The following is a 15,420-nucleotide window of genomic DNA, read 5'->3' on the forward strand; positions in this document are numbered from 1 at the left end:
AAATTATCATTAATAGTAAAATAAAATGTAAATTAGATTTATGATAAATCATTTATTATTTTTATGAATTTAAATATTGGGGTAAAAGTTAGATAATTTATGGAACAACCTGACAATTTTATATCCAATTATTTGAGACCAGTATGACTGTGTTTTTATGAACATGTCCTCATTCCTAGTTTCTGTTGACTTGCTAGGTGTCACTCAAATATTTATTGCTATCTTATTTACTTTTCAGTTGCCCACGATGGGTGATTCTTTTGAGGTAAAGTCAACTTACACTTTGTCACCTGCTCTAGTTTACCAATACAACATTTCATCTGACTAATTCCTGCAAGAACTGTTTCCACTGGGGAATGAGATTGTTGGAATGTTGTAGTTGTGACTTCTGGGTAGACAAACATTTAGAAGAACTTGATGCATCTAATTATTATTTTTTTTAGTTGATTTTGTTTTCTGGTTTGGTTTCTTCTTTTGTATTTGTATTTTATTTTCCAATTTTGTTGCAAAATAGATGTAGAGAGGTATGAAAAAAAAAATTAGCTTCTTTTCATTTTAATCTTTAAATATATATTATTAGTTAGACTGTATTAGTTAGACTATATAGCTGCACTCATTACATTCTTACACTGTATGTATGAGTTATATATATATATATATATTGTTGAATTATGTTAAACTGTTGTATGTCCAAATTTGACCAAATGCATATTTTTCAATATTTATTCTTAACTAGTTCTTTTGGTCAAACTATCATATTTCCAGCTGCTTCAGATGCCAAAATATCAAAAATTGTCAAAGTGTTGTACAACAGTTTTGCTATGGAATGGTGAAACTATTTTTTCGTTTCTGAAAAAGCAATGTTTTGGACTTACGACACTTTTGCATTATAGCAACGATATATATATATAACTTTAAAATCTGCTTTTCCATGCTTGCGTGGGTCAAACGAAGTTCACTTAGGCAAATTATCTACGCCTGGATGTTCTTCCTGTTACCAACTCTCACCTCTTTCCAAATAACATATTACTCCTAGTTCTTCAAACCTGAACAATACAATGGCCAACATGAAATCATGTCTGTCCATTACAAATGAACAACACTGCTTGTATGACAGTGACATTTGTTTGCAATTAGAATGTGATCTCAAAGCATGAAGACCATCAAAACACACACACTTGCATACATATTATGTGAGTGTGTTTCTCTGTCACATTCTAACTTTTCATCATCTAACACAAGATGACCTCCTCCAATTCCCCCTCCCCTCTCAAAGATTCCTTGTCTTGCAAGTTACTTGGTGACCCTGCCAGTGCTAGTACCACATAAAAAGTATCCAGTCCACACTGTAAAGTGGTTGACATTTGGAAGGGCATCTAGCTGTAAAAACCATACCAAAACTGACCTTGCCTGTGCTGGTGCCATGTAAAAAGCACTCTGTCCACTCTGTGCAGTAGTTGGTGTTAGGAAGGCGATCCAGCTGTAAAAACTATGCCAAAACGGACACAGAAGTCTGGTGCAGTCTTCTGCTTGGCCAGCTCCTGTCAAACTGTCCAACCCATGCCAGCATAGAAGGCAGATGTTAAACAGGGATGATGTGTGCCAGTGTGTTGTAGGAATATATGAACTGGAGGTAGTCCTTTATAAGTGGTGCAGGAAAATAGGCCAATAATAACTACTAGATTATAATTTTTTTAGTTTTTTTTTTTTAGATTTCTCTGTCATTCATTCCCCGTTTCTTAGAAACTGAATGAGAAATGTAACTAATGACTTTTAATAGCTGGAATATTAAGTCTAATAGCTGAAACCAGCAGAATAACAAAAGAACTGGTAGGATTTAAACTCCATCCCAATTACTATCACTTCCCAATTACAATGTACGAAGAAAATTTATAAACAATTTATTTCTCTTTCATTGTTTTATAGCCATTTTACCTTAATAGCAAAGCCAAGATTAGTTGCTACAGATTTTGGACATTGAAGCAATGTTCTTCCTAATGCTAATTACTTGGCACTGAAGTAGGTGTAGAACCAGAATGAACTAAAGCTGAGATGTATCCAGCCCCTACCACCTAACCCCAAATAATAACTGACTCAGACTGTGACAACACATGCTAACATGGAAAGTAGGTATAGTAAAGGTCTGAGCTCATAACCAAGGGACCATTAACATAACTGCTGTATTTAATATAAAATAAGTAAAGCTGCTTGACCCACTGCTTTACATGATATTCTACAACTAAATGCTGCCTCTAGCAACACCCACTTTACAGAATGGACCGGATGCAGTTTCACATGGTACCAGCAATAAAGAGGTTGCTATGTCTTTGACAAGACTGAAGATTCCTCTGGACTCCACACTTTACAGAGTATACTGCGTGCCATTTATTGGTTACACAACTATATAAAATATATCAAATTGACATGAATTAGATAATATCCTGATGAGCTGAAACTATAATTTGGTTGTCTGTCTTACAGATATTTTGATAATGAAACATCTCATTGTTCATTTGTATGATTCTGTTTCAGACATTATCTCCTGTCCTTGGCTTAATGTATATTTGTAGGTAGATAGACAGACAGGTAGATAGATTGACAGACACACACACACACGTGCACATGCACACATAGATGTGTGTGTGTATGTATGTCATGAGAATTTAGAAACTTGGAGAGACATGAAATAACTTGTTTTTAAAAGTGAAACACAAAGTAGATGAAACTATAAATGATAGCATTTAACTATTGGGCAGCCTTCAACTTTTTTCCATCCAAAGGGTTTTTAACCCAATATCTAAGCCCTTGTAGATGTGTGATAATAGAACTTTTGTAGTTCTTTAGATCTTTAGCATCCCCTTTTTTATAAAGAAAGATCAGTTTGGAAAATTTTTCCACATATCCAGTATCTTAAGTTCATGTAGGTATTTTGTATATAGTTTTGCTAGTTCCTTTTCTGTGCTTGGTCCAACCACTTTTATTTTGTTTATTTCAATTCCATCTGGACCTGCAGTTTTATTGCTTTCCATTTCCTACATCTATAAGATCTTCTCAAAAGTCATATCAAAAAGAATTGAGAGAAAGCTGGATGAGAACATTGCAGCAGAACAAGCAGGCTTCAAGACAAACTATAGCACAATAGACCACTTACATGCTATAAACCAACTAAGGGGAAAATGTCAAACTTGCAACATATGCTTAACATTTGCAGATTTTGAAGAAGCTTTTGGTTTCATGGAAATTGATAATAGACTTAAGAGCACTGGAGGAAAAGGGAATTGGAAGAGACTACTTGAAGTTATTAGAGAATATGTACACAGCAACTATAAACAACAAAGTAGTTGATATCAAAAGTGGTAATGGAGTAAGACAAGGAGACACCATATCACCCAAATTATTCACATCTGTCTTAGAAAAGGATTCTATAAACTTATATTAGTCAGATAAAGGAATAAATATAAGTGAATGCATCCTAAATCATCTCAAATTCAGTGTTGATAATGTACTTATTTCCAGGAGCATTAAAGAATCAACAGAAATGTTCAGAAAACTAAAAGAAGAAAGCAAAATATGTGGACTCAGAATTAATATTAGTATTGATAAAATGAAGATAATCTCCAACAGCTGGGAATGTAGTAATAGATGATGAAGTAGTTGAACATGTAAACCAGTACACCTATCTTGGACAAATAATATGATTAAAGAATGAAAACAGGCCAAAGAAATTGAATGATGAATACAATTAGGATGGTTATCATATGTCTAAAAAGAAACATTTTCCACCAGTGTGTGCTATCTACCATTATGTATGCATCAGAAATATGAACTATCAACAAGAGCATCGAAAGTAAATTAAGAACAACACAGAGCTATGGAAAGGAAAATGCTGAAGATTAACAAAATGGATAAGTGAAGAAACAGCAGGATAAGAGTGACAAGATTTAATGGATATTATCTAGAAAATAAAAACTCTGAAATGGTCTTTCATGGGACATGCATTTAGAAGAAAGGACAATGAATTGAATACGAAATTGATAGAGTGGATACTACATCCTGAAAAAGAAGGTGGAGAAAACCATGCAGAAATTGGAATAAAGACTTTGTTAAATTCTTTAGCACCCAAACATGGATCAGGAAAATATCAGACTATGGTTGGTGGAGAGAACATACCGAGGCATTTGTCCAGCAGTGAACTGAACATGTGCAAGGATGAAGGATGATTTAAACACTATTGTCTATAGCTTTATCTACATAGAGTTCCACCTTTGAAAAAAATGATTTATTTTATTTAAGTCTGTGTGTCTGTATATATATATATAAATATATATACACACACACACACACAAATAATTTATAATACCTATCAACTACAGTGTCTTGATGAGCTTGTATCTATCATTTTTGAAATATTTTTCATTTCTTTTAAGAAACTTGTTTAGTTTTTTTTTTTAAGTACTGAGCTAAATTAAATTAAGATTTTATTTTCGTTACTGGTATCTAATTTTCAACAATATCTTTCTTTATTTGTAAGAATTATTCTTATTAAAAGTAGCAAAATTATGAAAATATTTAAACACACAAGCTTTTTACATATATTAGAATTATTTTAAGGAGATTGAGGTTTTTTTCTCCTCAATTATAATTTTATTAATCTTAGTTTTAACCTTAGTATAAATTTCCAAAGAAAGTATTTTGGTTTTTTTTTTTTGTAATAAAGAGAATCATCCATGGAACTTTGTTGATCCTTTCATGTCTGGACAACAACACCCAATACTTTGCAACCAACTGGTGTTAATTCACTGCAGCACCACCGATTCCCTCGTCCCCCATTCTCTACATGCATAATTTCTGTATTGCTAGTAACAGTTTTCCAAATAAATAATAAAAAGTGAATGTAAGGATTCAGTTGTCCTGGAATTTGTCCTTGCATGAAAGGTGTACAGGTTTCATTTCTCTATCTTACTTTAAATATCTTGCTTTCTCTTTCTCTATTGTTTTCTCTCACTTTTTCAGTTTCTATATAACTTATTCTATTCATTTCTTTATAGCTATACATCTCTATCATCATATATATATATATATATATATATATATATATATATATATATATATAATATATATATATATATTGGCTGAGTTGTCTCTTGCTACTCTGTTTCATTTGTGGGTGCACGGGACCTTCAGACAAAACTCCAGAGTAGCAAGCGATTATTAAAATATATTAATCTCTTGTTTCTCTCACTATCTTCTGTCCAAACCCATCTCTCTCTCTTCTCTACCTCTCTACTTTATTGCATGCTTATTTGATTTATAGTGTTTTTACTTACAATGTCATTGCAATAATATCTTTTTCTGTTTTTCTTTTTTTTTTCCCACTATTTCTTTTCCATTGTGAAAATGGTCATCAGTTGCCATGTTTGTCCAGTTGTCTGTGTGCTATCTTTTCTTGTCGGTTATATTGAAGTCCTCCACTTGTATATATATATATATGTATGTATGTATTTATATGCCTATAAAGTTGGCTGCATGGCAAGAAGTGTAGTCAGAAACAGTATTTATTTTGAATGTTTATTATCCACACATATTTAATCACTCGTGTCCCCCTGCGTTATGTTTGCCAAAGACCTTCATTGTATAACTGCATTTGTAATGCAATCACAATATTTTTTCCAAGCTGGCACATGGCTCGATCAGGAGAATTTTTACAAATCATTTCTGTGTATTTTGTATGATTAAAACAATGTTTTACTTTTGTCTTTGAATTTTTTTGTATCTATCACTTGCTTTCCAGTTCACCAGTGGCACTGTATTATAGATTTTTTGTGTACCAAGTTAGAAGAGATCTCACATTGTTGCAACCAACTCAGCTCATATTTCTCACCTATGCTTATTCCAACAGTATATTTCACTGTTCATCAAAATATTTGTCATTTACATAAAATACTAATGTGATTTTTATTATTATTATTATTATTATTATTATTATTAAGGCTGTGGGTTGGAAGAATCATTGGCATGCTGGACGAAATGCTTAGCGGTATTTCGCCCATCTCTACATTCTGAGTTCAAATTCTGCTGAGATCAACATTGCCCTTTATCCTTTTGGGGTTGATAAATTAAGCACTAGTGAAACACTGGGGTCGATATAATCAACTGGTCCCCCTCCCCTAAAATTTCAGGCCTTGTGCCTATAATAGAAAGGATTATTATTATTAATATTTTTAAGGCTGTGAGCTGGTAGAATCATTAGTATGCTGGGCAAAATGCTTAGTAGTATTTCGTCCGTCTTTTCATTCTGAGCTCAGATTACAACAAGGTCAACTTTGCCTTTCATCCTTTCAGGGTCAATGAAATAAGTATCAGTTATGCACTGAGGTCATTGTAATCAATTAGTCTCTTCCCCCAAAATTGTTGGCCTGGTGCCAAAATTTGAAATCATTATTATCATTAATTTTAAGGTAGCATGCTAGCAGAATTATTAGCACTGGGTAAAAGGCTTAGCAGCATTTTGTCTGTCTTAATATTCTGAATTTAATTTCCACCAAGGTTGACTTTGACTTTCATCCTTTCGGGGTTGATAAAGTAAGTACCAGTACACACTGTGATTGATGTAATCAACTAGCCCTCCCTCACCCAAACGTGCTGGCCTTGTGCCAAAATTTGAAACCATTATTATTATTATTATTGTTGTTGTAGAAAGCCAGCAGAATCACTAATACGCTGAACAAAATGCTTTGCAACTTTTCTCCCAGCTTTACCCTCTGAGTTCAAATGCCATGAAGGGTGACTTTCATGCTCAGTAAAATAAGTAACAGTCAAGTACTGGGGTTAATGTAATCAACTAGCCATCGTACCCCCCTCAAAATTTCAGGCCTTGTATGTATAGTAGAAAAGATTATTATTCAAAAGGTGGCAAGCTGGTAACATGATCATTAATGCATTGCATAAAGCACATAGCAGCATCTCTTTGGGGTCTTTACATTCATAGTTCAAATTCTGCTGAGGTTAACTTTGCATTTAAATCTTTTTTAGGGATCATAAAATAAAGTACCATTTAAGTACTGAGATCGATATAATCAACTTGCCCTGCTCCCCTAAAATTGCTGGCCTTATGCCAAAATTAAAAAGAATGAATTAACCCTTTAGTGTTCAGATTACTCTGTTAAATGTAAGACTTTTTCACTCAAATTGTTTTGAATTAATCCTGGATCATCTTACAGCTTTGAGGTTTCAATGATGTGATTACTTATTTTTAGAATGGCATTGTAGGTTAGGTGTGAGAGGCTAGACATCGCCAGTTTGAATATAAAACATGTAGAATATATTGGGCCGGATTTGGCCAGTTTAAACACTAAAGGGTTAAGGCAGCAATCTGACAGAATCCTTAGTACAGGGTGCCTAGCAGCATTTCTTCCAACCCTTTGTATTCTGAGTTCAAATTCTATTGGAGTTGATAGTATCAACTGGAGTTACTTGATATTATCAACTCCAGTGCTCAAAATTGCTGGTTTTGTACCAAAATTATAAATAGTTATTTCATTTACTACTGCTACTACAACTACTACCTTTGAATTGGTGGGGCAGTAGGAAAAATACCTTCTATTAGTTGATTACATCTCTTTACATTCTGAGATTGAATCTTATTGAGATCCCATTTCACTATTAGTTATACTTATTAGTCCTTCTAAATAAATTTGTGCTCTTATGCCAGTGTAGAAAGAAAAAAAAAAGAAAAGCAAACACCTCAGGAAATAATAATAGTAGTCGTAATGATGATTTTTGGAACAAGACCAGCATTGGCCCTAGTGCTCAACTGGCACTCTATTTTCATGGACCATGATAAGCTGAAAGGCAAAGTTGACCATGGTAAGATTTGAACTCAGAATGTAAAGAGCCAAAAGAAGTGCTACTTAAAATAATAACCATTATTTTGTTGTATATTTTTTCATGTGTATATCTATCTATCTATCTATCTATAGATAGATAGATAGATACTTTGATTTGTTTTAGTAATGGCTAGGATTATGCTGACGCCCTGCATTCATACTGTTTTTTCTTTTGATATATGTATGTGTTTACACATATATAACAAAGTGAAGTTGTAAGATACCACAAAATTGCATTTTCAAACTTTCTTTCATATATATGTGTGTGTGTGTGTATGTGTGTATATATATATATATACGTATAGCAACTTCTATTATATTCACTCTCTAATGTTATGTTACTCTCTGCAACTATCTATATAGCATTATAATTTTTTCAAACCGCTTACCTTGTCATTACATCTACACTTTTTTTTCTTTCTTGATTGTTCACTAACTGTCAAGTTTTATTCTTAGATGTATCCATAGTTCTTAAGTCCCAGACTTGCATTCAAACTAATTGTAATAAGTTATTTCTATCATAAGAATTCAAAAATTTTGAGAGACGTGAAATTATTTATTTTTTAATGCTTAAACTCAGCCCTCAGACAGCCTTCAATTTTTACTATCCAATGGGATTTTTTAGCCCATTATTTACACACTTATAGCTTTATCTACTTTTGAGTTCAACCAAATTAACTATAACATTTTTAACCACTGGAAGGAATACTGCATAAAGATACATAAAGATTAACCTAGTTCAAATCTAGTAGAGATTATTTACTCATCTAATGATAGTTAAAGATCAAACCTGTCAAAATGTAATCTCATCCTCATCATTTTTTTTTTCTGTTAGCAATGGTTGGATGAGTCATTACAGTTCAAATCAGTTTTATTTAGAGCTACTGCTCTCTCCTAACTGGGTCAAAGGACCAGGTCTTGCTTGCATGTTTCATTTTTAGTATGGTTTCTCTTGTTGGATGCCCTTCCTAACACCAACTGCTTAACAGTGTACTGGGTGCATTTTATCATGGCACCAGCACTACAGTGGTTGTCATATTCCCTGTAAGACTAAAGAGTCCTCTCCACCCTATGTCATTTTGTTTGTTCAAGGCAAACTTGACTGAGAGAGAAATAGAGTGATAGGTGGGAAAGGATGGTAGGAGAGGGAGTAATGGAAGAGAAATATGATAGGCAGCTACATACTGATTATTGGTAAGGAGATTGAATAAGAAGCCTACATGAGAAGTTTAATGGATAGCAAAATATGAATGATAGTAATGCAAAGCTAGCAGTAGATATGAGTAACAGTAAATGTGAGAGGTGGATGATGATGACTAGTGATAAAGTGGAGGAGAGAGCAAGCAAGTGATGGTAAGCAGTAAAGAAGGATGATGGTAGGGAATACTGGATACGGACAAAGCTAGTATCATCCCTTGTTACATATTTGTGCGATGGAAGAGGAGTGGAGTGATAAATAGGTGATTAAATAAGGACTGATTAATTGTCATCCATAGCTACATGTGGTACTGTGATACAGTGAATAAGAAGAGAAGATAAATGGTAGATGAGAAAGTAACAAAGAGGGCAGTGGATGGAGATTTAATAGGAATATAATAGATGAGAAACTCAGTGTGGACATACATCCTCACTTCTATTACTGCTATCATTTTAACAATATTTTGACCAGTGGTCAGATCATTTCCAGCACTTCATGTCACCATTCATCACTATTGTTTTTTGATATCTCGTTCAAGAGTGTCAGCTTCATCACTTCATCCTATCTTGTCCCCCTTTTCCATCAACTTTGAACACTCAACAATTCATTATACAACTATCACCTTCCATGTACCCAGCACAGTCTTCTCTCTTGCATACTACATAAAGACACATGCAATTTTTCTTTCAGCTCATTTGTGCTCTGTTGTTCACACACATTAACATCACATATCCAATAGAGCATACTTACTTCATTTCTTTCTAACCATTACACATCTATATTGAAGGTCCATATTTTGCTGATATGCAGCATCATACTTTATGTATAAGCATTACACAATTTACCCCTTACTCTGTTGCAAGCAGAGGTAACAGCTCCATGAACTTTTCCCACCCTGTTCTTACTATAGATACAATGCTTTTAGTATTCATCTCACTACTAATTAGGTCATTTATACAACAAAAGCTATCAACTATCTCTAGGGAGTTGTTCAAACATTTCTTGGAATCATTTTATTAGTCTACCCACCTCCCCTACCTTCATTTTCATAATTGTATTTGTGAACCTACTGTTTTCAGGCCCCTCTGTTGGATCTACTTGGAGTAGACCTTCTCTTTCCCATAAATTCTCCTTATTCAATAATTTTACATAAAAGCATTTCTATGCTTCTTTCTTTACAGTGTCAGTAAGGACAAGTTTGTCATTTACATTTCAAACATGCTTCTTCCTAACATTTCAGTCCTCTCTTGTGCACAGCTTTGCAATCTGGATTATTTCACACCCCTGTTCCTTGTGTCACAGAACATGTACAAACTTCGTTTTGTCAGCTTCTCCCTTTGTTAAACATATCTTACATCTAGCATCTCTTGTAGCAACTTGATATTGTTAGATGTATGACTGTAAATATTGTAAGCATACATTCTAAATAAAAGATTCGCACTTATAATTTTAGCCACTAATCTCAGATATGTCATTTCTAACTCTCTCTCTTTATATATATATATATATATATAATATATATATATATATATATATATATATATATATATATATATATGTATATATATATTCCTTATGTTTCTAATATATTTTCTCTTTTTCTTTTCTTAGCTGTCTGATAAAGAAGAAGACTTGAAGGAGATGGCACAATGGTTAGCCAGTGTAAGTCCCTCTTCATGATTTTGTGTGTGTTTAATATCTGGATAACCTAGCTACAGTCTGATGCCTGTAATCAGTAAAATGTGTTGTTTTATAGGTACCTTCATGCATACCAATTGAAATGTCTATGCACACATCACTTTGACATTTACTATTAAGTCACACTTTCACATCTGTTGTCTATTATCAATTTCACATACTTAATCTATGTGTTGTTAAATGCTTTTAGCTGCAGTATTTCATCTATGGGAAATCCTTTTGAAGACTTACAGCATTAAAAAAGAAAAAAAAACTGTATACTTCAAAGCTAGGCAAATCAAAACCATCCTAGAAGTAAATGAGAAAGGCATTTATCAATATTTTGCAGTATTTTCTGCTCATCAATGCCATATACTTGCCTCATTTATAGTGGAAAAAAAGTTTTAAAGTATTAAATATAATAACCAAATGTTTTGCAACCAAGTTGAACAACTTTTACTCTGGTTTCCTCAAAACATATTAACCCTTTTGTTACCAAATTTCTATTGGCATATTCTCTCTTCGTTTCAATAATTTTGAATATATTGAAATAAAATGGTCGTTTTTAATATAAATAATATCTGTTTTAATAATGGCAGGTAACTGCTACTAATAGATTGGATCTACTACATAAGTGGTTTAAACAAATCTGGTTTTTTGTTAACAACTGACATCTTGACCTATCTTTATTAAAGGAACACATTTAATTCTATGTTGCAGTTAAAAATATCATTACTTTTGTTTTTTAAAAAATGCCAGAATTTTATGTATTTTTATAATATATACACACATAGATATATAATTCATATATTCTTTAATAGTATGTTGCAGTTGAAAATATTTTTGTTTTTTTTTTAAATGTCAAAATTTTATATATTAATAGGATGGACAAGCTACAGAATCCATAAGCAGTTCAGGTTAGTTAACTATTTTATAAACATAATCCATATTTCTACTGTTAATATGAAACATTTTTTCAACTGTTTCCATTCACATTTCTACTTACTTCTTTGTTTTATATGTTACTTTTCAAATGATGGGATTGTTGTCTTAACAATTTTAGTACATAACAAACTTGGGATTAAGTAAAAATACTGACTTAATTGTTATTCAAGTCAGCAAACTGGTAACAGTGTTAGAGTGTGGGATGGAATGTCTTACAGCATTTAATTTGATTTTGTGTTCTAAGTTCAAATCCTGTTGAGGTCAACAATAATTACCTTTCATCCATTGACTAGCAAAACTGTGAAATGATAAAGAAAGATATCTTGCAGCATCTGTTCTGGCTCTTTACATTCTGACAATAATATTTGCAATGATACTGACATCAAGCTGTATCGGCCCAAGTCAGTGGCCTTTCCCTTGAATAAACACCAATGATGTGATACGAGGAGACTTGCATGTATGAACTGCACAGGTCTGCATATACATGAAAATTGTGGAAAATTAACAGCAGAAATTATTTGAATAACCACAAAAATCCGGTTCTATTAGATTTTTCTCTTTTTATTTTGCTCTACAATCTTTCATTTGCTTTCTTTTATTTGTTTGTGCTGCTTGCCACACTACATTGTTTGCAGCAAGAATCAAAACAGTGTTCGATTTATCTCGTCCCTCTTCTCGATTCTACATCTTGCTGACAAAACACTGACTCGAAAAATGACCAGCTAAGCGAATTTAACTTACAACCTGTCATTCATATTCATTTTTTAAGCGTTGATTCGTAACTCTAAATCCCGTTTCTCTATTATTTATTTCGCCATCTTGTATGCATGGCTTCCTGTCTGTCATGCATTTTAAATTCCTCCTTTAATTTCAGTGTCATCCCGTTATTATTCCATTCCCAGAATTCACTACAATACTCTCTCTCTCTCCTATTTATATTATGTTTTACTCGAACCCCGAAGTTTCTAGATGTTCAGTAATTTCTGTCGCAGAAAATTCCCTACGTATTAACTTAAAACCTGTTGTTCCTTCGAGGTGACCCCGCCCTCCCACCCATCCACCAGAACCGGAAGTTTCTGTTTTCTATCTTTCTTGACCCCCCCCCCGCACCCCTATGTAGGGTTTATTGTGATCATATAGCGCAAAAACTGTGAAATTTATGCAGGTTGTAGTCTAGAGTCTCAGTATGATATCTGGCAAATGCAAGCTTTCTTTTCAGGTACATAACACTGCTGTCCCTCATCCCAGGGTCTCAGAGGCCCACACCTCCCACACCCTCATGGTGGGCACACTGAAAGGTAGGTCTGGCGAGATAGTCGAGATGCTTGAACGGAGACGTGTTGATGTATGTTGTATGCAAGAAATAAGGTGGAGAGGAGGATCTGCTAGGGTCCTCACAGGCAAGGAACACAGGTACAAGATTTTCTGGGCAGGGAACACTGACGGGGTTGGTGGCGTGGGTATACTTATCGCTGAGAAATGGATAGATAGAGTAATTGAGGTAATCAGAGTAAGTGACAGAATACTTAAGATTAGAATAGTGCTTCATAATAGATTAGCAACCATTATATCGGCCTATGCCCCTCAGCCAGGGCTACCCGATGGACAGAAAGACAGTTTCTATGACACCCTACTGCAGACCACCTCATTGACGAACGACAGGGACCTTCTCTTTGTGGCTGGTGATTTCAATGGGCATGTTGGACGACATGCTGGGGGCTTCCATGGCGTACATGGAGGCTACGGTTATGGTTCCCGCAACGAGGAGGGAACCAGGCTGCTGGAGTTCTGCGATGCGAATAGTCTTATGGTCTGCAACACTAACTTCAGGAAACCAACAAGCCACCTGGTCACCTACCGATCGGGCCGGCATACTAGCCAAATCGACTACATCCTTGCCAGAAAAAGGGAAAGATGGCTGCTTATAAATGTCAAAACCTTCCCAGGCGAAGAATGCACCCCACAACATAGACTGGTAGTTAGTGACTTTAGGATCAGGACTAAGAGGGCGACTAGAAGACGACCAACATGGAGAAGAAGGGTCTGGAAGCTTAAAGACCCTGCGAATGGACAGAGATTTAGAGATATGTTACTTGAAGCCTTTGACGAAGTGGAAGGGGGTATAGCTACACATGGGGTAGAAGACAACTGGACGTTTCTGAGGGACAACCTGCTGAAAGCCGCTGACCAGATCTGTGGCTGGTGCAAAGTCCCCTTAAGACCCAAAATAACGTGGTGGTGGAACAATATTGTTGACAGGGCTATTAGACAAAAGAAACAGGCTTGGAAGGCCTGGAAGAACGGTGGTAGCAGGGAAGGGTATCAGACTGCCAGAAGGGAAGCTAGGAGACAGGTCTATCTAGCCAGAGGGGAAGCAGATAAGAGAAAATTTGCCAATGTCCTGCGCCGTGAGGATGAAAGACTTGAGGTATTTCGTGTTGCAAGACAGTGTGTGAGAGAGAATCGTGATGTGGTAGGAGAGAAATGTGTTCGCATGGAGGATGGTTCACTTGCGCTAAATGAGGATGCAAAGAGAGAAGCTTGGAGACGCCACTATGAAAGGTTGCTGAATGAGGAAAATGAATGGGATAAAGAGAGTCTGCCGAATGTTGACCCTACAGAGGGACCAGCTATCCGAGTTGATAGTTCCGTGGTAGCTAAGGCAATTAGAAGCATGAAGACAGGGAAAGCCCCAGGCCCATCAGAAATTACTGCAGAGATGCTCAAAATATCTGGCAGTGTCGGCTATAACCTAGTCAACCAGGTGATACACGAAGGAGTCATACCCAATGACTGGTGCAGCAGCATACTAGTCAACTGCTACAAAGGTAAAGGTGATGCCCTAGATACAAATAATTACAGAGGTATCAAGCTGTTGGATCAAGTAATGAAGGTTACGGAGAGGGTCATAGCCCAACTAATTAGAGAGAGAGTTAGTTTAGATGAGATGCAGTTTGGGTTCGTGCCAGGGAAAAGTACCACTGATGCTATATTCCTGGTAAGGCAGCTGCAGGAGAAATACCTAGCCAAAGATAAGCCCCTGTACCTGGCTTTCGTTGACATGGAGAAAGCTTTTGATAGGGTCCACCGATCCCTTATCTGGTGGTCAATGAGGAAACTAGGGATAGATGAATGGCTGGTGAGGACTGTGCAAGCCATGTACAGAGATGCCGTAAGTAAGGTTAGGGTTGGCAACATGTACACAGAAGAATTCAAAGTAGAGGTTGGGGTCCACCAGGGTTCGGTACTCAGCCCCCTCCTATTTATCATAGTACTCCAGGCAATTACGGAGGAATTCAAGACAGGCTGTCCCTGGGAGCTCCTCTACGCTGACGACCTTGCTCTTATTGCTGAGTCACTATCAGAACTGGAGGAGAAGTTCCAGGTGTGGAAGGAGGGTTTAGAATCAAGGGGCCTTAGAGTCAACCTAGCTAAAACCAAAGTACTAATAAGTAGGAAGGTAGACAATCCACAAATATCTTCAGGAAGATGGCCCTGCTCGATCTGTAGAAAAGGTGTAGGTAGAAACTCTATAAGATGTACCCAGTGTAAGCTATGGACACATAAGAGGTGCAGCAATGTCAAAGGTAGGCTAACTGGGAAGATAGTTTTTGTATGTGGCAGATGCTCGGGAGCATTAACCTCCGAAAATCTGCAGAAAACAACTTCCGTCACTTTCCAGGGGGAAAAACTAGAAGTAGTTGATAGCTTCCG

The 15,420-nt window shown here is 35.5% G+C and overlaps 1 protein-coding gene across 3 annotated transcripts in view; it reads left to right on the forward strand.

The window, feature by feature from the left end:
- Positions 1 to 15,420, forward strand: part of LOC115232333 (target of Myb protein 1) — a 139,477-nt gene that overhangs the window by 119,822 nt on the left and 4,235 nt on the right. For 2 of the 3 annotated variants that reach the window (XM_029802162.2, XM_029802164.2), the window contains 3 exons: positions 239 to 265; positions 10,696 to 10,746; positions 11,645 to 11,678. In XM_029802162.2, coding sequence (XP_029658022.1) covers positions 239 to 265; positions 10,696 to 10,746; positions 11,645 to 11,678 — 112 coding nt within the window. The remainder of the gene's footprint in view (positions 1 to 238; positions 266 to 10,695; positions 10,747 to 11,644; positions 11,679 to 15,420) is intronic. The other variant, XM_029802163.2, reaches the window with a different exon arrangement.

Source organism: Octopus sinensis, linkage group LG2 (assembly GCF_006345805.1).
Source record: "Octopus sinensis linkage group LG2, ASM634580v1, whole genome shotgun sequence".
Taxonomy (NCBI): domain Eukaryota; kingdom Metazoa; phylum Mollusca; class Cephalopoda; order Octopoda; family Octopodidae; genus Octopus; species Octopus sinensis.